The following is a 24,112-nucleotide window of genomic DNA, read 5'->3' on the forward strand; positions in this document are numbered from 1 at the left end:
CACATATATACATATACATGTATACCTTTGGTTTCTGTACACTGATATTTATATTATTTCTTTTTGATTTCCCGGAACCTTCGTGTTGGTGCGGGTTGTTTCCAGTCTGTGTGTAATGTCTTGTCTTCCGGAACCTTCGTTCTCAGGGCGGAACCTTTGTGTTGGTGCTGGTTGTTTCCAGTCGGACTCAGTTCCTCGGCGCTCCTCCATGTGTTGTGTGCGTCTCTGTTCAGCTCAGTCTGTCCGGTGAAACTCTGCCGTTGTTTGTTCAGTGTTTGATCCTCCGCTGGTACCGAACCGGACCGGACCGGACATGCCGGGCGGCGGCAGCTCTTTGTTCTCCGGGTTCCGGGTTGTGGGACTTTATTCGAACCACGTACCGCACGCGCTCCGGTACCACAAGAAGCACCGGGAGTTTTACGTGGTGACGTCGGTGGGCAGATGTTTCCACACGTACAATGTAAGAACCTTTATTTATGTTGTTTACACAGACAAACAGGTAAACATTGTTATTAGTGAGACACAGGAAGTCCAGGGGCCTCATGTACAAAGGGTGCGTACGCACAAAAACGTGGCGTACGTCCTTTTCCACGCAAAGTTAAAATCTGTCAAGAGTGAAATGTGCGCTGCCTCACGCCAACTTCATGGCTGGCGTACGCACGTTTCTACAGCTGTTGATCCTTTGGCGACACTTAGAAGTGATGCTGGGAAACTGTCATAATAAATACATGTGAAAACAATCAGTCCTCAGAGAGATGTGCACATCAGACACACATGAACAATTAACACACCTTTCATGTACTGCCATGTTTAAATTTGAATTCAAAAGATTTATTTCAAACCAAATAATACCAAACACAAAACATTTACACATGAACCTCTGTGAGCAGGCTGTTGTCTGACCCGTATGAGTTACACAAATGTATAGGTCAGGGCTTGACGCTAACTTTTTTCCCAAGGAGCACATGTGCTCCTAAGTTGAAAAGGTAACGCCTGATTTATGGTCCTGCGGCGTACCTACGATGTACCTAGGTCGTTGCCGTGACGCCGTTGTGAATCCTTCGAACTTCTCCGTCACTCCATTTCGTCGCGGTGCAATTCACCGCCAGAGCGGTAGGAGGCTGCGTTCCTTTCCTGAATGCTATCGTCGTCTCAAGTTGATTCTTTGTTTAGCTTCCGGCTTTTCCGGTCACAGAGAAATGAACGCGGAGCACGGACAGAAGGCTCCATCCGTATCCGTTTCCGTATTGAACGTTGAGCATAAATGAGCCTTAATACTGCAACATCTGCATCGCAACAGAAGATGTTTAAAGATGGCGGGGATGGCGCGATCTGGAAATACAGAACCGGAAATGCGTTGCAACCAAGCAAACCAATCACAGCCCTCTCGGTCTGCGCTGGGTCTGCGTCGCCTCGACGTGTAGTTACATTTTTGGGGAGGTGCACGTCAGGCTACGCCAGGGGCTACGGCGAGCCTTCTGCGTAGCCACGTACCCTACGACATAGTGACCATAAATTAGGCTTAAGGAGCGCACAAACAACTTTAGGGGCACAATGTAAATTGATCAAATAATGTGTTTTCCATAATAAACGTGATGCAAATAGACATTTACAAGCAAAATTATTTAATGAATTTGTATACAAAATGTACAGAAAGGTAAAATCATCAAGTTTTGAAAAAGTATTGCATTTTAATTTTGTCTTTAATGTTATTATCTTATATATATTATCTTTGCAATATGATTATCTCTTCCGGGTCTACTTCAGGCTCTTCTTTGCTATTGGACGCGCGGCGCCGAGGTGTCGTCATAGCATGTTGCGGTGAAATTTAAAAAATTTCAATTCGAGCGCAGGCTGCACTCCCCCTCGCGCGCGTCTCAGCTCGGTGGCAGAGCGATGCGCTCTTGGGCCGCGGTAGCACATACACAATGAATGGGTTCGTTGGTGGAGGTCTGCACACTGCGCGCTCTGTGTGAAAAGGGCTTTATTTCCACCCTGCCCAGCAGCGGTACCGTGGCGAACGGTCCCTAAAGGCCTCTACACATGATCAGCTGTAAAACCGCTTTGTGCTGGCTGTCCCATTGTTTGTCTATGGAGAGGGCAGCAACGCCTGACAAAGTGACACCGCTACCCTTGGCGTCACGCACTGCTCTGATTTTCACTTCAGTGAGTAGAGTCTCCACTTCAGTGAGTAGAGCCTCCACTTCAGTGAGTAGAGTCTCCACTTCAGTGAGTAGAGTCTCCACTTCAGTGAGTAGAGTCTCCACTTCAGTGACTCTCCACTTCAGTGAGTAGAGTCTCCACTTCAGTGAGTAGAGCCTCCACTTCAGTGAGTAGAGTCTCCACTTCAGTGAGTAGAGTCTCCACTTCAGTGAGTAGAGCCTCCACTTCAGTGAGTAGAGCCTCCACTTCAGTGAGTAGAGCCTCCACTTCAGTGAGTAGAGTCTCCACTTCAGTGAGCAGAGTCTCCACTTCAGTGAGTAGAGTCTCCACTTCAGTGAGTAGAGTCTCCACTTCAGTGAGTAGCGTCTCCACTTCAGTGAGTAGCGTCTCCACTTCAGTGAGTAGAGCCTCCACTTTAGTGAGTAGAGCCTCCACTTCAGTGAGTAGAGTCTCCACTTCAGTGAGTAGAGCCTCCACTTTAGTGAGTAGAGTCTCCACTTCAGTGAGTAGCGTCTCCACTTCAGTGAGTAGAGCCTCCACTTTAGTGAGTAGCGTCTCCACTTCAGTAAGTAGAGCCTCCACTTTAGTGAGTAGCGTCTCCACTTCAGTGAGTAGAGTCTCCACTTCAGTGAGTAGCGTCTCCACTTCAGTGAGTAGCGTCTCCACTTCAGTGAGTAGAGCCTCCACTTCAGTGAGTAGAGTCTCCACTTCAGTGAGTAGCGTCTCCACTTCAGTGAGTAGCGTCTCCACTTCAGTGAGTAGAGTCTCCACTTCAGTGAGTAGAGCCTCCACTTCAGTGAGTAGAGTCTCCACTTCAGTGAGTAGCGTCTCCACTTCAGTGAGTAGAGCCTCCACTTCAGTGAGTAGAGTCTCCACTTCAGTGAGTAGAGCCTCCACTTCAGTGAGTAGAGTCTCCACTTCAGTGAGTAGAGTCTCCACTTCAGTGAGTAGAGCCTCCACTTCAGTGAGTAGAGCCTCCACTTCAGTGAGTAGAGCCTCCACTTCAGTGAGTAGAGTCTCCACTTCAGTGAGTAGAGTCTCCACTTCAGTGAGTAGAGTCTCCACTTTAGTGAGTAGTCTCCACTTCAGTGAGTAGCGTCTCCACTTCAGTGAGTAGAGTCTCCACTTTAGTGAGTAGAGTCTCCACTTCAGTGAGTAGCGTCTCCACTTCAGTGAGTAGAGTCTCCACTTTAGTGAGTAGAGTCTCCACTTCAGTGAGTAGCGTCTCCACTTCAGTGAGTAGAGTCTCCACTTCAGTGAGTAGAGTCTCCACTTCAGTGAGTAGAGTCTCCACTTTAGTGAGTAGCGTCTCCACTTCAGTGAGTAGAGTCTCCACTTCAGTGAGTAGAGTCTCCACTTCAGTGAGTAGAGTCTCCACTTTAGTGAGTAGTGTCTCCACTTCAGTGAGTAGAGTCTCCACTTCAGTGAGTAGCGTCTCCACTTCAGTGAGTAGAGTCTCCACTTCAGTGAGTAGAGTCTCCACTTCAGTGAGTAGAGCCTCCACTTCAGTGAGTAGAGCCTCCACTTTAGTGAGTAGAGTCTCCACTTCAGTGAGTAGCGTCTCCACTTCAGTGAGTAGCGTCTCCACTTCAGTGAGTAGAGCCTCCACTTTAGTGAGTAGTGTCTCCACTTCAGTGAGTAGAGTCTCCACTTCAGTGAGTAGAGCCTCCACTTTAGTGAGTAGAGTCTCCACTTCAGTGAGTAGCGTCTCCACTTCAGTGAGTAGAGCCTCCACTTTAGTGAGTAGCGCCTCCACTTCAGTGAGTAGAGTCTCCACTTCAGTGAGTAGAGCCTCCACTTTAGTGAGTAGCGTCTCCACTTCAGTGAGTAGAGTCTCCACTTTAGTGAGTAGAGTCTCCACTTCAGTGAGTAGCGTCTCCACTTCAGTGAGTAGAGCCTCCACTTTAGTGAGTAGTGTCTCCACTTCAGTGAGTAGCGTCTCCACTTCAGTGAGTAGAGCCTCCACTTCAGTGAGTAGTGTCTCCACTTCAGTGAGTAGAGTCTCCACTTCAGTGAGTAGAGCCTCCACTTTAGTGAGTAGAGTCTCCACTTCAGTGAGTAGCGTCTCCACTTCAGTGAGTAGAGCCTCCACTTTAGTGAGTAGCGCCTCCACTTCAGTGAGTAGAGTCTCCACTTCAGTGAGTAGAGCCTCCACTTTAGTGAGTAGCGTCTCCACTTCAGTGAGTAGAGTCTCCACTTTAGTGAGTAGAGCCTCCACTTCAGTGAGTAGCGTCTCCACTTCAGTGAGTAGAGTCTCCACTTCAGTGAGTAGCGTCTCCACTTCAGTGAGTAGCGTCTCCACTTCAGTGAGTAGAGCCTCCACTTCAGTGAGTAGAGTCTCCACTTCAGTGAGTAGCGTCTCCACTTCAGTGAGTAGCGTCTCCACTTCAGTGAGTAGAGCCTCCACTTCAGTGAGTAGAGCCTCCACTTCAGTGAGTAGAGTCTCCACTTCAGTGAGTAGCGTCTCCACTTCAGTGAGTAGAGCCTCCACTTCAGTGAGTAGAGCCTCCACTTCAGTGAGTAGAGCCTCCACTTCAGTGAGTAGAGTCTCCACTTCAGTGAGTAGAGCCTCCACTTCAGTGAGTAGAGTCTCCACTTCAGTGAGTAGAGCCTCCACTTAAGTGAGTAGAGGTCTCCACTTCAGTGAGTAGAGTCTCCACTTCAGTGAGTAGAGCCTCCACTTAAGTGAGTAGAGTCTCCACTTCAGTGAGTAGCGTCTCCACTTCAGTGAGTAGCGTCTCTACTTCAGTGAGTAGCGTCTCCACTTCAGTGAGTAGCGTCTCCACTTCAGTGAGTAGAGTCTCCACTTCAGTGAGTAGAGTCTCCACTTCAGTGAGTAGAGCCTCCACTTAAGTGAGTAGAGTCTCCACTTCAGTGAGTAGAGCCTCCACTTCAGTGAGTAGAGCCTCCACTTCAGTGAGTAGCGTCTCCACTTCAGTGAGTAGAGTCTCCACTTCAGTGAGTAGAGTCTCCACTTCAGTGAGTAGAGCCTCCACTTAAGTGAGTAGAGTCTCCACTTCAGTGAGTAGCGTCTCCACTTCAGTGAGTAGAGCCTCCACTTCAGTGAGTAGAGTCTCCACTTCAGTGAGTAGAGCCTCCACTTCAGTGAGTAGAGCCTCCACTTCAGTGAGTAGAGTCTCCACTTCAGTGAGTAGCGTCTCCACTTCAGTGAGTAGAGTCTCCACTTCAGTGAGTAGCGTCTCCACTTCAGTGAGTAGAGTCTCCACTTCAGTGAGTAGAGCCTCCACTTCAGTGAGTAGAGCCTCCACTTCAGTGAGTAGAGCCTCCACTTCAGTGAGTAGAGTCTCCACTTCAGTGAGTAGAGCCTCCACTTCAGTGAGTAGCGTCTCCACTTCAGTGAGTAGAGTCTCCACTTCAGTGAGTAGAGGTCTCCACTTCAGTGAGTAGCGTCTCCACTTCAGTGAGTAGAGTCTCCACTTCAGTGAGTAGCGTCTCCACTTCAGTGAGTAGAGTCTCCACTTCAGTGAGTAGAGTCTCCACTTCAGTGAGTAGAGCCTCCACTTCAGTGAGTAGCGTCTCCACTTCAGTGAGTAGAGTCTCCACTTCAGTGAGTAGAGCCTCCACTTCAGTGAGTAGAGTCTCCACTTCAGTGAGTAGAGCCTCCACTTTAGTGAGTAGAGTCTCCACTTCAGTGAGTAGAGTCTCCACTTCAGTGAGTAGAGCCTCCACTTCAGTGAGTAGCGTCTCCACTTCAGTGAGTAGAGTCTCCACTTCAGTGAGTAGAGCCTCCACTTTAGTGAGTAGAGTCTCCACTTCAGTGAGTAGAGTCTCCACTTCAGTGAGTAGAGCCTCCACTTTAGTGAGTAGAGTCTCCACTTCAGTGAGTAGCGTCTCCACTTCAGTGAGTAGAGCCTCCACTTTAGTGAGTAGCGCCTCCACTTCAGTGAGTAGAGCCTCCACTTTAGTGAGTAGCGTCTCCACTTCAGTGAGTAGAGTCTCCACTTCAGTGAGTAGCGTCTCCACTTCAGTGAGTAGAGCCTCCACTTCAGTGAGTAGCGTCTCCACTTCAGTGAGTAGAGTCTCCACTTCAGTGAGTAGAGCCTCCACTTTAGTGAGTAGAGTCTCCACTTCAGTGAGTAGAGTCTCCACTTCAGTGAGTAGAGCCTCCACTTTAGTGAGTAGAGTCTCCACTTCAGTGAGTAGAGTCTCCACTTCAGTGAGTAGAGTCTCCACTTCAGTGAGTAGAGCCTCCACTTCAGTGAGTAGCGTCTCCACTTCAGTGAGTAGAGCCTCCACTTTAGTGAGTAGCGCCTCCACTTCAGTGAGTAGAGCCTCCACTTTAGTGAGTAGCGTCTCCACTTCAGTGAGTAGAGTCTCCACTTCAGTGAGTAGCGTCTCCACTTCAGTGAGTAGAGCCTCCACTTCAGTGAGTAGCGTCTCCACTTCAGTGAGTAGAGTCTCCACTTCAGTGAGTAGAGCCTCCACTTTAGTGAGTAGAGTCTCCACTTCAGTGAGTAGAGTCTCCACTTCAGTGAGTAGAGCCTCCACTTTAGTGAGTAGAGTCTCCACTTCAGTGAGTAGAGTCTCCACTTCAGTGAGTAGAGCCTCCACTTTAGTGAGTAGAGTCTCCACTTCAGTGAGTAGCGTCTCCACTTCAGTGAGTAGAGCCTCCACTTTAGTGAGTAGCGCCTCCACTTCAGTGAGTAGCGCCTCCACTTTAGTGAGTAGCGTCTCCACTTCAGTGAGTAGAGCCTCCACTTCAGTGAGTAGAGCCTCCACTTCAGTGAGTAGAGTCTCCACTTCAGTGAGTAGAGCCTCCACTTCAGTGAGTAGAGCCTCCACTTTAGTGAGTAGCGCCTCCACTTTAGTGAGTAGCGTCTCCACTTCAGTGAGTAGAGTCTCCACTTCAGTGAGTAGAGCCTCCACTTTAGTGAGTAGAGTCTCCACTTCAGTGAGTAGAGTCTCCACTTCAGTGAGTAGAGCCTCCACTTTAGTGAGTAGAGTCTCCACTTCAGTGAGTAGAGTCTCCACTTCAGTGAGTAGAGTCTCCACTTCAGTGAGTAGAGCCTCCACTTCAGTGAGTAGCGTCTCCACTTCAGTGAGTAGAGCCTCCACTTTAGTGAGTAGCGCCTCCACTTCAGTGAGTAGAGCCTCCACTTTAGTGAGTAGCGTCTCCACTTCAGTGAGTAGAGTCTCCACTTCAGTGAGTAGCGTCTCCACTTCAGTGAGTAGAGCCTCCACTTCAGTGAGTAGCGTCTCCACTTCAGTGAGTAGAGTCTCCACTTCAGTGAGTAGAGCCTCCACTTTAGTGAGTAGAGTCTCCACTTCAGTGAGTAGAGTCTCCACTTCAGTGAGTAGAGCCTCCACTTTAGTGAGTAGAGTCTCCACTTCAGTGAGTAGAGTCTCCACTTCAGTGAGTAGAGCCTCCACTTTAGTGAGTAGAGTCTCCACTTCAGTGAGTAGCGTCTCCACTTCAGTGAGTAGAGCCTCCACTTTAGTGAGTAGCGCCTCCACTTCAGTGAGTAGCGCCTCCACTTTAGTGAGTAGCGTCTCCACTTCAGTGAGTAGAGCCTCCACTTCAGTGAGTAGAGCCTCCACTTCAGTGAGTAGAGTCTCCACTTCAGTGAGTAGAGCCTCCACTTCAGTGAGTAGAGCCTCCACTTTAGTGAGTAGCGCCTCCACTTTAGTGAGTAGCGCCTCCACTTCAGTGAGTAGCGTCTCCACTTCAGTGAGTAGCGTCTCCACTTCAGTGAGTAGAGTCTCCACTTCAGTGAGTAGAGCCTCCACTTCAGTGAGTAGAGTCTGCAGTTCACATTCTGTTAAGTTTTTCTTTTTTCCCGTCTTACTCATTCTTTTGTTTTAGTTTTCTGATCGTGCAGAGAGGGGAATCTCAGGTGCGGGGTTCATTTAAATATGATTTGCATATTTAAATGGGGGCGTGGACAGGGAGGGGTCGGGTACTCCAACGTGTGCTCAATTCCACGTTGATTGGGATGTACAAAGGAAATTTACTTGGATTCATGTGTACACACAGATTCATACATCTGGATATTTTTGTGCGCACAACATTTTCTGGATTTAAGCGTACGCCATGTTTCAGTAGGAAATCCACTCAAGTTTTTGTACATGAGGCCCATGGTGCCCTCTGATGTCACTCTGATGTCACACTGAGATCAGCGTGTTGATCAGCATATTGATCAGTGTGATGATCAGCGTGTTCATCAATGTATTGATCAGCGTGATAATCAGCATATAGATCAGCGTGATGATCAGCGTGTTGATCAGCGTGTTCATCAATGTATTGATCAGCGTGTTGATCAGCGTATTGATCAGCATATTGATCAGCGTATTGATCAGTGTGTTGATCAGCGTGATGATCAGCGTGTTGATCAGTGTGATGATCAGCATATTGATCAGCGTGATGATCAGTGTGATGATCAGCATGATGATCAGCTTAATGATCAGCTTAATGATCAGCATATTGATCAGTGTGTCGATGTGTTTCAGGTGAACAGATTGGGGATCGTCGCTGTCAGTGAGTACATTTCAAACCTTTGCAAACTGTGATGATGATGGTGGTGAGAGCTCTGCTCTCTGATTGGCTGCTGTGTTGTGATGTAATGTGGTGGTTGCTCAGGTAACAGCCTGTCAGATGACATCAGCTGTGTGGCAGCAGACAGGATGTTGGTGTTTGCTGCTGCCGGGTGCCTCATCAGCGCCTTCGCCCGGAACAAAGAGGTGAGAAAACTTTCTGAACAGACAAGAGGGGACAGAGACAGGACGCCACACTGACGTGACCCTCTGCACTCTCTGTACAGGTGGTGATGTGTTACCATGGACACAAACAGGAAGTGCGTCTGCTGCTTCCTCTGGGTGATCAGCTGATCTCAGCTGACAGCGGCGGTGATGTCATCGTGTGGGACGTACAGAGCGGGGGTGAGGGGGTGGAGCTTCACACACTCTCACCTACTTCTTTCTGTTGCCTGTCCTGTTACCCATCATGCCTCTCTCTCTCTCATCTCTCTCTCCGTCAGACGTCTACCTGCGGCTGCAGTTCGACCTCGCCACCTTCGACGTGTCAGCCATGATGCACCCCAGCACCTACCTGAACAAAGTGCTGCTGGGCAGCTCCCAGGGTGCACTGCAGCTGTGGAACATCAAGACCAGGTTAGCATGTTAGCGTCCTGGCTAACAGGCCTCTCGACTGCAGCACGTGATCTGTGATCAGTCATTGATGTCTCTAACCAGCTGTTTCCTGTTTGTGTTTTCAGTAAGTTGTTGTTCACGTTTGGCGGCTGGTCGGCTCGAGTCACAGTCCTGCAGCAGGTCGGTCACTTCACTCATCGAGCCTGATGTTTGTTTTCTTTTTATTGTTTGTTTTTATTTAAACTTTTCATAATTCTAAAAGAATAAATCTGAACTTTAATCTTTTGTAAACAAAGTTAATGTTGTCTGAACATTGCCGAAAGGAAAACATCGTATTTATTCACTGTTTTATTCTAACCACCATTTCCCAGAGTCCCGCTGTGGATGTGGTTGGCGTTGGCACAGCGACGGGACGTATCATCATTCACAACATCCGACTGGACGAGATGCTGATGAGCTTCACACAGGACTGGGGACCAATCAGCTCGCTCGCTTTCAGAACAGGTGAGGGTGGAATATGAGACAGGTTCTTCACAGAGGTTGTCCTTTAAGTAATCCTCCCACAGCGTTCTGGGAGCGTTACAATAAGTCTGCGTTTTTCTGTCGGTGTTAATTGACTGGGAGACTTCATGACCGTTTATGAGATAATCTCCTTCTCTGTGTCAGACGGTCCTCCCACCCTGGTGTCGGGCAGTCCTCAGGGCCACATTGCATTCTGGGATTTGGAGCGCCGTCAGCTGATCACTCAGCAGAGACACGCCCACAGCACAGCCATCGCCGCCGCAACCTTCCTGCACGGAGAGCCGCTATTGGTCACTAACGGAGCCGACAATGCCATCAAGGTAAAACATCAGACAGGTGTGATGTCATCACCACATGTTCATCTGTTGATTTATTTTTGATGTGATTTGTTTTATTTGGATCACTTAATTATTAACTCTCTGAACCAGTGTCTGCTGTGGTGATGTCACTTCCTGGATGGTATTAAAATGGGGTCATAAAATATATTCAGTTCATTTCAGTTCAGTTTTATTTTCTAAAGCCCAATATCACAAATCATAATTTGCCTCAGAGGATTTACAGCATACAACATCCCTCTGTCCTTATGACCCTCACATCAATAAAAAATCAGAGTTTTTATTTATTTTTTTATGTATTCTACAAAATAAAAACACAAAACATTTTTAAATGTCGAAAGATAAAGAAAATATCTTTCGACAGTATCTGTCAGTGATCTGAAGTGTCTTAGTTTTTAAAATATGATTATTGTTATGAACAGAGTGAAAAAATGTGATGGATTCATCCTTCAGTCCTCTGGCGACACTGTGCAGTTTTACACCACACATGACGCACCGCTGTGACATCATTACGAGCGCCCAGTGTGATCACGGGGAGCTCAGACGCCTCAGCGTTCTGCAGTAAAAATAATTCATGTTATAGATATATCCATATATGTGCAAGATTATACAAACAATAGTCTCCTGCGGCAGCTGGGGGAAACTCTGATGTAATCACGGCAAAATACTACGTCTGCACGACATGCGAGATCAGGTGATGTCATGAGGTGATGGCGGTGACGACAGAAGCCTGAGCTTTAAACAGGATCATAAGACCAGTGCAGGGTGAAAGGCGTAGTTCCTCCTCCTCTCACAACGATAACCTATCGTGTTTTTTCAGGTGTGGATATTTGACCAGGAGGAAGGCGGAGCCAGATTGCTGCGGAGTCGTCAGGGCCACAGCGCCCCGCCCACCACCATCCGTCACCACGGTAACGATGGGAAAAACATCCTCAGTGCTGGTCAGTAAACAAGTTCATCATCTGCAGAGAACATGATTCATTTTTATTTGTTTACCTGCTTTCAGGACTGTTAATTTATTTCATCCAGTTATGAAAAAAAAATATTTAAAAAAAACACAAACATTTTTTTAGCACTTTTTTCATCAGATAGTTTTTCATACGGTTTTTCTGAATATTTTGCGGACTGTCTCTGTGTCCTGCTGTGAGTAAATCAGACATGTCTTCTGCCCCCTGCAGGTCAGGACGGGACGCTGCAGTCCTTCTCCACCGTCCACGAGCGTTTCAACAAGAACCTCGGACACGGTCAGTTCAGACTCACTAAACACTCGGCTCACAGACTCAGACTGAGCCGCTGTGTGATTTGGTTTCCATGGTAACAACCAATCAGAGTTTATGGAGTAAAATAGGATGGTTAGTTTAGTTTCCTGTTCCTGAGTGAGACAGGAAGTTAAAGGGACATTGTGTAACATTTTCAGTTGTTTATTGGCAAAAATTGATGTCTGCATTCATAAATATGTCATCACTGGTGTATCATTACCTCCACCAATAATCTGACTTATTCTCGTAAAAGGAGAATTTCGGATTTGTTTGTACATTGTGCGGGTAAGTCGTCTGTGGGGTTCCATTACGTTTCGCCATCTTGAGAATACACCCACCAGCAAGGGACATACAGCCCCGCCTTCGGCGTTTTCGTTGAGAGCCAGGCCAGCACTGCGTGACTGAGGAGCCGAAGGAGAGGAGCAAGAGGCGCTTCGCTACTACCCTGGCAAATTTGAAACAAAGTCCCACTCTTTGAGCATAATGCAGGATCATGCATATGCAGCATCATGGGAGACGGAATCCTTGTCGCCAAGAAAGCGCAAAAGGGAATAGAAAAGGCAGCGTGACCGGCGAATTAAAAAAACGAAGGCCCACATCAGGGTAGCCTTTCCCAGGTAGAGAGAGCTGCTGAGGGAGAATGGTAATGCAATCACAGGCCAGCGCTAACAGCGGCTAACAGCGGCGCAGTGATGCGAGGAGAGGGATGAGGCTGTTAGCGACTGGCCGCTAACAGCGGCTAACAGCAGCTAACAGCGGCTAACAGCGGCTAACAGTGGCGCAGTGATGCAAGGAGAGGGATGAGGCTGTTAGCCGCTGTTAGCGCTGGCCTGTGATTGTATTACCTTTCTCCTTCAGCAGCTCTCTCTACCTGGGAAAGGCTACCCCAATGCTGACCCTTGTTTTTTTTAATTCGCCGGTCACGTTGCCTTTTTGATTCCCTTTTGCGCTTTCTTGGCGACGAGGATTTCGTCTCCTGTGATGCTGCATAATACATGATCCTGCATTATGCTCAAAGAGTGGGACTTTGTTATGCGGCAGTAGTGCCGCTGGCCACCAACAGCTGTTAGCGGCGCAGTAATGCGAGGAGAGGGATGAGGTGTGTGAGGTTGAGCCACTTGTCAGTTGTCAAAGGACAAGACGTGATTGGTTTGTTTCAATTTACATCCGCCCCAACAGTCTTACGTTGTAAACACAGCCAGCATGGTGAGGAGGGGGTTTGTCAACTCGCGTTGTGTGTGTCTGTGTAGGAGCCTGAATGAATACTCCATGTAGTATCAGATGACATGGTTTCATCAGTGTTATCATAGCTTTTTGGTACACAGTGGCTACAGTTGTTGCAATACGTGTTTGAAACAGTGAGGCGCTAGAGTGCTCCATCTGTTTGAATACAATATATGATTTCAGCGTTAAATGGGAGAAATTCCTACACACTGTGGCTTTAAGGTGGTGTCTCACTTCAAGGCTGCAGCCTTCGACGCCTGCGTCTGAAGACCAACTGCATCACATCGGCGCCACTGAGGCCGTCCCACGTCGAAGGCTCCTTCAGATGCAGCCTTGTGTCCCAGACTCTGGAGGATGTAACCGATAAATCCTTTGTGGCCCAGCCTATCCCAAGATGCATTGCACACTGATGACGATTATATATTAAGTGAAGTTAACTGGCTGATACTTAACTGTTGCTAACGTTGCGTTAGCTAAAAGCTCACAGCTCAAACAATCTGAATTTAATATGGTTACCTGAAAACGCGGCGTCACCCTGAAATACATCAGACGGCGGTGAATCATCTTCATCATCAACATATTTAATACCAACCTGTGGGTCCATGATTCAGCACCAACTACCTCACTAGCTTACTCCTTCTTTCCTCAAGCGCAGCTGGTTGCTAGGTAACAGGGACGCCCACAAGTTGGGGCGAGAACAACTGGTGATGCAACCAGGAAATGCTCTGCAGACCAGACCGTCCCATTTCAGAGACTGTTCAGTTTGACTGGTGCGTCTTCAGAGGACGCGGCCGACGTCAACCACGAAGGTGGTTAATGGTTAGATTATTTGTGTAGTTTTCAAAAGTTGGGGCCTTAGAATGACAGAGTGCAGTGATGAGTTCACAGATGGGGGTTACTGTGGTTCTGTTGTGTTGTCTTGCTGTTGGCTCAGTGGTTTCCTTGGTGGTGAGGGACCATGTGAGGAGATGGAGTCAGTTTGTGTCTGAATCAGCAGGGTGAGATCTGATGTGGTCTGATTTTGTTACTGACGTACAGTTTGTGTTTGAGATTCTTTGTCAGGTTCTGAATGTGTCGATCAGTGAGATGTGAGTCGAGGAATACTCCGACACATCTGCAGGTTTCTGTGTTTCTTTGACAAACTGGACAGGGTCGGACATAGATACTGTTTTTTCAGGGGGATGAAATACATACATCCAGTTTTTTCTTGTGGTTCAGATCAGACGATGTGTCAGATTAAAGACGTCAGTGTCAGAAAGAAACATTACAGTGTCATCGACACATAGAAAACAATTAGAATATTGACACACGTTAGGGTCACTGATGTGAAGGAGGAAAAGTAGAGGACTCAAAACGCTGCCATGTGGAACTCCCATATTATAGGTCAGAGGGGGAGGAGCTACCTGATTGATTTTTATCTACCTGAGACGTGTTAGACAGACGACAGGAGAGCAGTGACATCACAGACGGGGAGATGAGGATGACTCAGGGCAGTTTGACAACCTGCTGTCTATCATTGAGCCGTATAGCTCTGGGTATCCAGCAACCACTACCACCAGTTTCTCCTCCATTGTTTATCAGCTGTAAACTTGTTGTCATGACCACCACAGAAGCCCCGCCTCTCAAATCATCCCATTGGACAATGGGGGAAAAAGTGGAGATGACGTGGGGCGCTCCTCTATCCTGAGTTGAAGTTTTAGCAACTCGAGGAGTTCAGACAGCAGGCGCCTAGAGAGCAGAAACAAAAGGTGTGTCCCAACAACAGTTAGCAAAAAGCTTCATTCTGATTTAAAACAAAATGGCGCCTCGAGCTGCTGAGTCACTTCCTGTGTGACCAGGACCTTAATCTGCACATTCATCATCCAACACATCAGCCTCGATGAGCAGCGCTAACATCAGCCTGCGTAGTTGGTCCTCCAGTGTGACATCAGAAAGTGTCACATTTATTCTTCTTCTATGGTTTGTTTACTTCCTGGATTCTGACCAATCAGGAGCAGCTTTCTTGTGCAGGCATTTGATCTGGTCTGCTTGTAAATGCTGAGAACACGAACCAACTCCAGTGTGTGTGTGTGTGTGTGTCTGTGTGATGTATGTCAGGCTCCATCAACAAGAAGAAGGAGCAGAAGAAGAAGAAGGGGCTGTCCTACGAGGAGCTGCGTCTACCTGCCATCACAGCGTTCTCCTCAGGTGGGCACTCTGACTCAGTCTCATCACGTTCTCCACACAGGAAACATCTCATTTAACCATTTCCTCCTCTGATGATTGACAGCTGCTGCTCGTCAGTCAGACTGGGACAGCATTGTCGCGTGTCACCGTGGTCGCCTGGCAACCACCACATGGAACTACCAGCGCTGCACCATGGGAGCTCATCACCTGCAGCCGCCAGCCGCTAGCAGGACCAGTATCGCCACGGTAACATAACTTTAACCCCCTTTGTTTCTCTAAGCCCCTCCCCCATCTTTCTCTGATGGTCACGTGACTTCCTGTCTCTGTTTCCAGGCTGTCGACATCACTTCCTGTGGCAACTTTGCTGTGATTGGGTTGTCGTGCGGCCGTGTCGACGTCTACAACCTGCAGTCCGGCCTGCACCGTGGTTGCTATGGCAATGAGGAGAAAGGTGTGTTCACCTGTTCTTGTCTGTGATAGGTCCATTCTGTGTCTCCTTCCATCAATAACCCCACCCCCTTCTGTTCCAGCTCACAGCGGGGCAGTACGAGGCCTCGCCACGGATACCCTGAACCAGCTGACTCTCACCACAGGCTCTGATTGGCTGCTCAAGTTCTGGCACTTCAAGAGCAGGAAACAGGAAGAGCAGCTGAAGCTACATGCTGCGCCAGCTAGCATGATGCTACACAGAGAAAGGTAGCCAACAGTAATCATGAAGCTACACAAAGACAGATAGCTAACAGTTAGCACAAAGCTACACAGAGACAGGTAGCTAACAGTTAGCACAAAACTACACAAAGACAGGTAGCTAACAGTTAGCACGAAGCTACACAGAGACAGGCAGCTGACAGTTAGCATGAAGCTACACAGAGACAGGTAGCTAACAGCATGAAGCTACACAAAGACAGGTAGCTAACAGTTATCACGAAGCTAAACAGAGACAGGTAGCTAACCGTTAGCATGAAGCTACACAGAGAGAGGTAGCTAACAGTTAGCACGAACCTACACAAAGACAGGTAGCTAACAGTTATCACGAAGCTACACAGAGACAGGCAGCTGACAGTAAGCACGATGCTACACAGGGACAGATAGCTAACAGTTAGCATAAAGATACACAGACACAGGTAGCTAACAGCATGAAGCTACACAAAGACAGGTAGCTAACAGTTATCACGAAGCTAAACAGAGACAGGTAGCTAACCGTTAGCATGAAGCTACACAGAGAGAGGTAGCTAACAGTTAGCACGAACCTACACAAAGACAGGTAGCTAACAGTTATCACGAAGCTACACAGAGACAGGCAGCTGACAGTAAGCACGATGCTACACAGGGACAGATGGCTAACAGTTAGCATAAAGATACACAGACACAGGTAGCTAACAGCATAAATCTACGCTGAGACAGGTATCTAACACTTAGCACGAAGCTACGCACAGACAGGTAGCTAACAGTTGGTATGATGCTCCATGGAAACAGGTAGCTAACAGTTGGTATGATGCTCCATGGAGACAGGTAGCTAACAGTTAGCATAAAGCTATACAGGCACAGGTAGCTAACAGTTGGTATGATGCTCCATGGAGACAGATAGCTAACAGTTAGCATGAAGCTACACATACAGTTAGCTAACAGTGTTCTCTTTCTTTTATGTTAGTGGGATGTTAGCATTAGCACTGGATGACTTCACGCTACTGGTGGTCGACATAGAAACCAGACGGGTGGTCAGGAAGTTTGTTGGTCACCACGGCAACATTAACGACATGGTGGGTCCACTAAAGCTAACTAGGCTAACATCTTGCTAAAGGTGTTGAATAAGCTAGAGTGCTAACAGACTGCTAACAGCATTCATTTTGTTTTTTCTTTCTCAGACATTCAGTCCTGATGGCCGCTGGCTGGTTACCGCGGCGATGGACTGCACCATTCGTACGTGGGATCTCCCCTCTGGATGGTAAAAATGGAACAGTTTACTGCTTTTACTTTTACCATGCCACACAGATTCAATTCAATTCAATTCAATTTTATTTATAAAGCCCAATATCACAAATCACAGTTTGCCTCACAGGGCTTTACAGCATACGACATCCCTCTGTCCTTATGACCCTCACAGCTGATCAGGAAAAACTCCCCAAAAACCCTTTAACGGGGAAAAAAACGGTAGAAACCTCAGGAAGAGCAACTGAGGAGGGATCCCTCTTCCAGGACGGACAGACGTGCAATAGATGTCGTACAGAACAGATCAACATAATAAATTAACAGTAATCCGTATGACACAATGAGACAGAGAGAGAGAGAGAGAGAGAGACAGAGAGAGAGAGAGATGCAGGTAATGACAGTAGATGTGTTGTTCACACTTTCACACAGACACCATTCACACCTTCACACAGGCGCCGTTCACACCTTCACACAGGCGCCGTTCACACCATTCACACCTTCACACAGGCGCCGTTCACACCTTCACACAGGCGCCGTTCACACCATTCACACAGGCACCGTTCACACCTTCATACAGGCACCGTTCACACCTTCACACAGGCACTGTTCACACCTTCACACAGGCGCCGTTCACACCATTCACACAGGCGCCGTTCACACCATTCACACAGGCACCGTTCACACCTTCACACAGGCGCCGTTCACACCATTCACACCTTCACACAGGCGCCGTTCACACCTTCACACAGGCGCCGTTCACACCTTCACACAGGCGCCGTTCACACCATTCACACAGGCACCGTTCACACCTTCACACAGGCGCCGTTCACACCATTCACACCTTCACACAGGCGCCTTTCACACCTTCACACAGGCGCCGTTCACACCTTCACACAGGCGCCGTTCACACCATTCACACCTTCACACAGGCGCCTTTCACACCTTCACACAGGCGCCATTCACACCATTCACACAGGCACCGTTCACACCTTCACACAGGCGCCGTTCACACCATTCACACCTTCACACAGGCGCCGTTCACACCTTCACACAGGCGCCATTCACACCTTCACACAGGCGCCGTTCACACCTTCACACAGGCGCCGTTCACACCGTTCACACCTTCACACAGGCGCCGTTCACACCTTCACACAGGCACCATTCACACCTTCACACAGGCGCTGTTCACACCTTCACACAGACGCCAGAGATTATTATATATAAACAGGAATAATTATATGTTTTTCTTTTTTCAGTCTTGTTGACTGTTTCCTGGTTGCCATGGCGCCTGTGGGCGTGTCCTTGTCGCCAACTGGAGACTTCCTGGCAACTGTTCATGTTGACAGCCTGGGCGTCTACCTCTGGTCTGAACCAATCATCTCTTTTTCCCGACCAATCACATTGCAGTGTTTTGTTACAGTAGCCAATCAGATGTGTTGTCAGTTTAATTTCTTTATTGATGAGTCACTGTCAGCTGATCCTTCCAGCAGCCAATCACAGTGCAGCTCTCCTCCCTCAGGACCAATAAGAGTCTGTGTGGGCCTGTGGGGCTCCGCCCCCTCCCTGTTGACCATCAACCAGCTGAGGAGACGCTTCCGGGGGTCACTGCAGACGAGTCGGGACAGGAGGTGGCATTAGAAGAGGCTGATGATGCGTATGAGTCAGCTGAGCAGTTGGGGGCAGAGCTTGTGACTCTGTCTCTGCTGCCGGAGTCCCGGTGGAAAAGTCTGCTACACCTGGACATCATCAAGGTAAGTCTGCCGCCAGGTTAGAGTCTGCTGCCAGGTGAGAGTCCGCCCAGCTTCATGGAGTCAGGTCACACAGTGCCATGTCTGAGAATATGAGCATGTAAAACAACACTGTTTACTTATAAACAGGACAGTGTGTTGGTGCAATCAGTGAGCTGTTTATGATTTATTAGTAAACAATAAACAGAGAAACAGTGTGTTTGTATGACATTGCCGTTGATGACAGTCACTGAGGAGCTGAGTGTGTTGTGTTGTCTGTAGAGAAGGAATAAACCTGTGGCGCCCCCTGCTGCTCCGGCTGCCGCTCCGTTCTTCCTGCCGACACTTCCTGGTCTCACGCCTCGATTCACGTCGCCCCCAGCAACAGAACAAGAAACACAGGTACAGTCCGTGTTCTGTCTTTTTACTTTCCCGCTGAGCTTTTATTTCTCAAATCCTGTTTTCCTGCTGTCAGGCATCTGTGTTGTCACTTCCTGTAGAGATGTTACCGAACAACAACAACAACAACAACAACAACAGTAATGTTGTTCGTAATTATAGTTTGTTTGTTTCCAGTCAAAGCTGATGAGTTGGGGTTCGTTGTGTCAGAGGTCAGAGTTCAGCTGTGCTCTGGAGTCAGCTCTTCAGTCTGGATCATGTGAGTCTCAGCTGGTTCCTTCATTTTGATGACCAACGTCCGCACCATATCACACCTGGAGACAGCTGTAATGCTGTGCAGTTATTGGACAGGGGGCGTGGCCAGTGGTTTTCATTAAGCCCTCAAATACATGCCGGGGTCGGGACAACGTTCCTCTGATGGGTTAGGCGTTTCTCTCATCTGTAAAAACAATTAACTGACAGGAAGTCATGTTCTTCATGTTATGAAGACGCCGTTCACACCTTCACCCATACACTGTTCACACCTTCATACAGACACTGTTCACACCTTCACCCAGACTCCATTCACACCTGCATACAGACACTGTTCACACCTTCACCCAGACTCCGTTCACACCTTCGTACAGAGACTGTTCACACCTTCATCCAGACACTGTTCACACCTTCATCCAGACTCCGTTCACACCTTCACCCAAACACTGTTCACACCTTCGTACAGACTCCGTTCACACCTTCGCCCAAACACTGTTCACACTTTCGTACAGACTCTGTTCACACCTTCGTACAGACACTGTTCACACCTTCACCCAGACACTGTTCACACCTTCACCCAAACACTGTTCACACCTTCGTACAGACTCCGTTCACACCTTCGTACGGACTCCGTTCGCACCTTCGTACAGACACTGTTCAAACCTTCATCCAGACTCTGTTCACACCTTCACCCAAACACTGTTCACACCTTCGTACAGACTCCGTTCACACCTTCATACACACACTGTTCACACCTTCATCCAGACACTGTTCACACCTTCACCCAGACATCGTTCACACCTTCACCCAGACATCGTTCACACCTTTACCCAGACATCGTTCACACCTTTACCCTGACACTGTTCACACCTTCACCCTGACGCTGTTCACACCCTAACCCAGACACTGTTCACACCTTCACCCAGACACTGTTCACACTTTCGTACAGACTCTGTTCACACCTTCGTACAGACACTGTTCACACCTTCACCCAGACACTGTTCACACCTTCACCCAAGCACTGTTCACACCTTCGTACAGACTCCGTTCACACCTTCGTACGGACTCCGTTCGCACCTTCGTACAGACACTGTTCAAACCTTCATCCAGACTCCGTTCACACCTTCACCCAAACACTGTTCACACCTTCGTACAGACTCCGTTCACACCTTCATACACACACTGTTCACACCTTCATCCAGACACTGTTCACACCTTCACCCAGACACTGTTCACACCTTCACCCTGACACTGTTCACACCTTCACCCTGACACTGTTCACACCTTTACCCTGACACTGTTCACACACATTGACGCAGATAATATATACGTGCGTGCATGCGCGTGTGTGTGTGTGTGTGTGTGTGTGTGTGTGTGTGTGTGTGCGCGTGTGCGTGTGTGTGTGTAATGATAACGTGAAACTTGGACAAACTGTTGATATAAGCTATCAATAAGGTGTTTTTTTTTCCGGCCAGTCGATCACCCGCTGCGTCTCCTGAAGGATTACGGGCCGGCGGCGCTTTCTGTCGAGCTGACTGGTTTGACATCAGAGGGGGGAAGGGCCAGCAGCCTTCTCCTCGCCTTCATTCACATGATTGATAGCATGTTGGACAGTGGACGGGACTTTGATCTGGCTCATGCTTACCTGGCTCTCTTCCTGAAGGTCAGCCAATCAGAACACAGCAGTCTTTTATTGTGAAAATGTTTCCTCAATTTCCTGTGTCATCACTTTATGTTCATGTCTTTCAGCTCCATCTCCGCTCCGTGTCACAGGACTCTGTTACCATGGCAGCGCTGCTCTGCCTCTCCTCCCGGCTGGAGTCAGGGTGGGTGGAGCTACAGGCATCATTTGACCAATCACTGTGTCTGCTTTCATACACCAAGAGTGCCCTGCTGTGATACTCACACGCCTCTTTGTTTTTTAATAAAAGTTGTTGTTGATCTTTCTGCGTCTGTGTTGTGAGTTTTTCTGTGATAATACACGTAGTAGTGTGAAAGGGGCAGAGCCTCAGAGACGAGTCAGCTCATGTGATTCCAGATTAATCAGCGCAGTATGTGCACTGTGACGTGATGGACAGATCGACAGGAAACGGCTGATAAAGAACTGGATTTTTTCAGTCTGTGAGTCTGTGACCAGGTCATCAACACATATTTACGTTATTTATTACAGTGAACATCTTATTGTTTTTTATTAAAAGAACAATCTGAACTTTTACAGGTCTGAACATAGAGTGGAGCTCAGAACACTGTAATTCACTGTTTATATCTATGACTATGACGTTTTTTCATGATTTTGGACGACATGCTACACTATGACTTTTTTTTCATGATTTTTGACGACTTGCTATACTATGACGTTTTTTCATGATTTTGGACAACATGCTATACTATGATGTTTTATAATGATTTTGGACGACATGCTATACTATGATGTTTTATAATGATTTTGGACGACTTAGTATACTATGACTTTTTTCATGATTTTGGACGACTTACTATACTATGACTTTTTTCATGATTTTGGACGACTTACTATACTATGACTTTTTTCATGATTTTGGACGACATGCTACACTATGACTTTTTTTTCATGATTTTTGACGACTTGCTATACTATGACGTTTTTTCATGATTTTGGACAACATGCTATACTATGATGTTTTATAATGATTTTGGACGACATGCTATACTATGATGTTTTATAATGATTTTTGACGACATACTATACTATGACGTTTTTTCATGATTTTGGACGACTTACTATACTATGACTTTTTTCATGATTTTGGACGACATGCTATACTATGACTTTTTTCATGATTTTGGACGACTTACTATACTATGACTTTTTTCATGATTTTGGAAGACTTACTATACTATGACTTTTTTCATGATTTTGGACGACTTACTATACTATGACTTTTTTCATGATTTTGGACGACATGCTACACTATGACTTTTTTTTCATGATTTTTGACGACTTGCTATACTATGACGTTTTTTCATGATTTTGGACAACATGCTATACTATGATGTTTTATAATGATTTTGGACGACATGCTATACTATGATGTTTTATAATGATTTTTGACGACATACTATACTATGACGTTTTTTCATGATTTTGGACGACTTACTATACTATGACTTTTTTCATGATTTTGGACGACATGCTATACTATGATGTTTTTTCATGATTTTGGACGACTTACTATACTATGACTTTTTTTCATGATTTTTGACGACATGCTATACTATGACGTTTTTTCATGATTTTGGACGACTTACTATACTATGACTTTTTTTCATGATTTTTGACGACATGCTATACTATGACGTTTTTTCATGATTTTTGACGACATGCTACACTATGACTTTTTTTTCATGATTTTTGACGACTTGCTATACTATGACGTTTTTTCATGATTTTGGACGACATGCTATACTATGATGTTTTATAATGATTTTGGACGACATGCTATACTATGATGTTTTATAATGATTTTGGACGACATACTATACTATGACGTTTTTTCATGATTTTGGACGACTTACTATACTATGACTTTTTTCATGATTTTGGACGACATGCTATACTATGATGGTTTTTTTGTGATTTTGGACGACATGCTATACTATGACGTTTTGTCATTGTTTTTGGACGACATGCTATACTATGATGTTTTTTTTCTGATTTTGGACGACATGCTATACTATGACGTTTTGTCATTGTTTTTGGACAACATGCTATACTATGACGTTTTGTCAAGATTTTGGACGACATGTTATACTATGATGTTTTGTCATGATTGTTGACGACATACTATAGTATACCGTTTTTTTCACGATTTTTGACAACATGCTATACTATGATGTTTTGTCACGATTTTTGACGACATACTATACTATGACTTTTTTCATGATTTTTGACGACATTCTATGACTTTTTTCACGATTTTTGACGACATACTATACTATGACTTTTTACATGATTTTTGACGACATTCTATGACTTTTTCATGGTTTTTGACGACATGCTATACTATGATGTTTTTTTGTGATTTTGGACAACATGCTATACTATGATTTTTTTCATGATTTTTGACGACATTCTATGACGTTTTTCATGGTTTTTGACGACATGCTATACTATGATGTTTTTTTGTGATTTTGGACAACATGCTATACTATGACGTTTTTTTCGTGATTTTGGACGACATGCTGTACTATGACGGGTTTTTTTTGTGATTTTGGACAACATGCTATACTACGACATTTTTTTCATGATTTTGGACGACATGCTATACTATGACATTTTTTTCTTGATTTTGGACGACATGCTATACTATGATGTTTTTTCATGATTTTTGACGACATGCTACACGATGACATTTCTTCCGTGATTTTGGACGACATGCTCTACTATGATGTTTTTTTGTGATTTTGGACAACATGCTATACTATGATGTTTTTTTGTGATTTTGGACGACATGCTATACTATGATGTTTTTTTTGTGATTTTGGACGACATGCTGTACTATGATGGGTTTTTTTTGTGATTTCGGACGACATGCTATACTATGATGTTTTTTCATGATTTTTGACGACATGCTACACGATGACATTTCTTCCGTGATTTTGGACGACATGCTATACTATGATGTTTTTTTGTGATTTTGGACAACATGCTATACTATGATGTTTTTTTGTGATTTTGGACAACATGCTATACTATGATGTTTTTTTTGTGATTTTGGACGACATGCTATACTATGATGTTTTTTTCGTGATTTTGGACGACATGCTGTACTATGATGGGTTTTTTTTGTGATTTTGGACGACATGCTATACTATGATGTTTTTTTTCGTGATTTTGGACGACATGCTATACTATGATGGTTTTTTTCATGATTTTGGACGACATGCTATACTATGATGTTTTTTTCGTGATTTTGGACGACATGCTGTACTATGATGGGTTTTTTTTGTGATTTTGGACGACATGCTATACTATGATGTTTTTTTTCGT

At 46.2% G+C, this 24,112-nt stretch overlaps 1 protein-coding gene across 1 annotated transcript; it reads left to right on the forward strand.

Annotated features, from left to right (window-relative positions):
- The first annotated feature begins 181 nt into the window (after nt 1–181).
- wdr36 (WD repeat domain 36) lies at nt 182–21,029 on the forward strand. The gene is made up of 22 exons (XM_033647621.2): nt 182–460; nt 8,632–8,659; nt 8,762–8,862; nt 8,943–9,060; nt 9,159–9,291; nt 9,396–9,450; nt 9,642–9,774; nt 9,937–10,112; nt 10,948–11,068; nt 11,306–11,371; nt 14,708–14,797; nt 14,880–15,022; nt 15,110–15,227; nt 15,307–15,472; nt 16,428–16,536; nt 16,642–16,721; nt 17,962–18,069; nt 18,225–18,456; nt 18,715–18,834; nt 19,009–19,090; nt 20,559–20,746; nt 20,833–21,029. The coding sequence occupies exons 1-22, from the start codon at nt 314–316 to the stop codon at nt 20,980–20,982; spliced, it is 2,664 nt and encodes an 887-aa protein (XP_033503512.1). The 5' UTR covers nt 182–313; the 3' UTR covers nt 20,983–21,029.
- Nucleotides 21,030–24,112: the final 3,083 nt, after the last annotated feature.

The sequence above is a fragment of the Epinephelus lanceolatus genome, chromosome 19 (assembly GCF_041903045.1).
Source record: "Epinephelus lanceolatus isolate andai-2023 chromosome 19, ASM4190304v1, whole genome shotgun sequence".
Classification (NCBI taxonomy): Eukaryota; Metazoa; Chordata; class Actinopteri; order Perciformes; family Serranidae; genus Epinephelus; species Epinephelus lanceolatus.

Bases quoted from the DNA above. Each gene is read 5' to 3' on its own strand.
- wdr36 (XM_033647621.2), top strand. From the start codon at position 314: ATGCCGGGCGGCGGCAGCTCTTTGTTCTCCGGGTTCCGGGTTGTGGGA. The intron at 8,660-8,761 runs GTGAGTACATTT...GTGGTTGCTCAG, and splicing joins ATTGGGGATCGTCGCTGTCA to GTAACAGCCTGTCAGATGAC. The intron at 15,228-15,306 runs GTGTGTTCACCT...CTTCTGTTCCAG, and splicing joins CTATGGCAATGAGGAGAAAG to CTCACAGCGGGGCAGTACGA.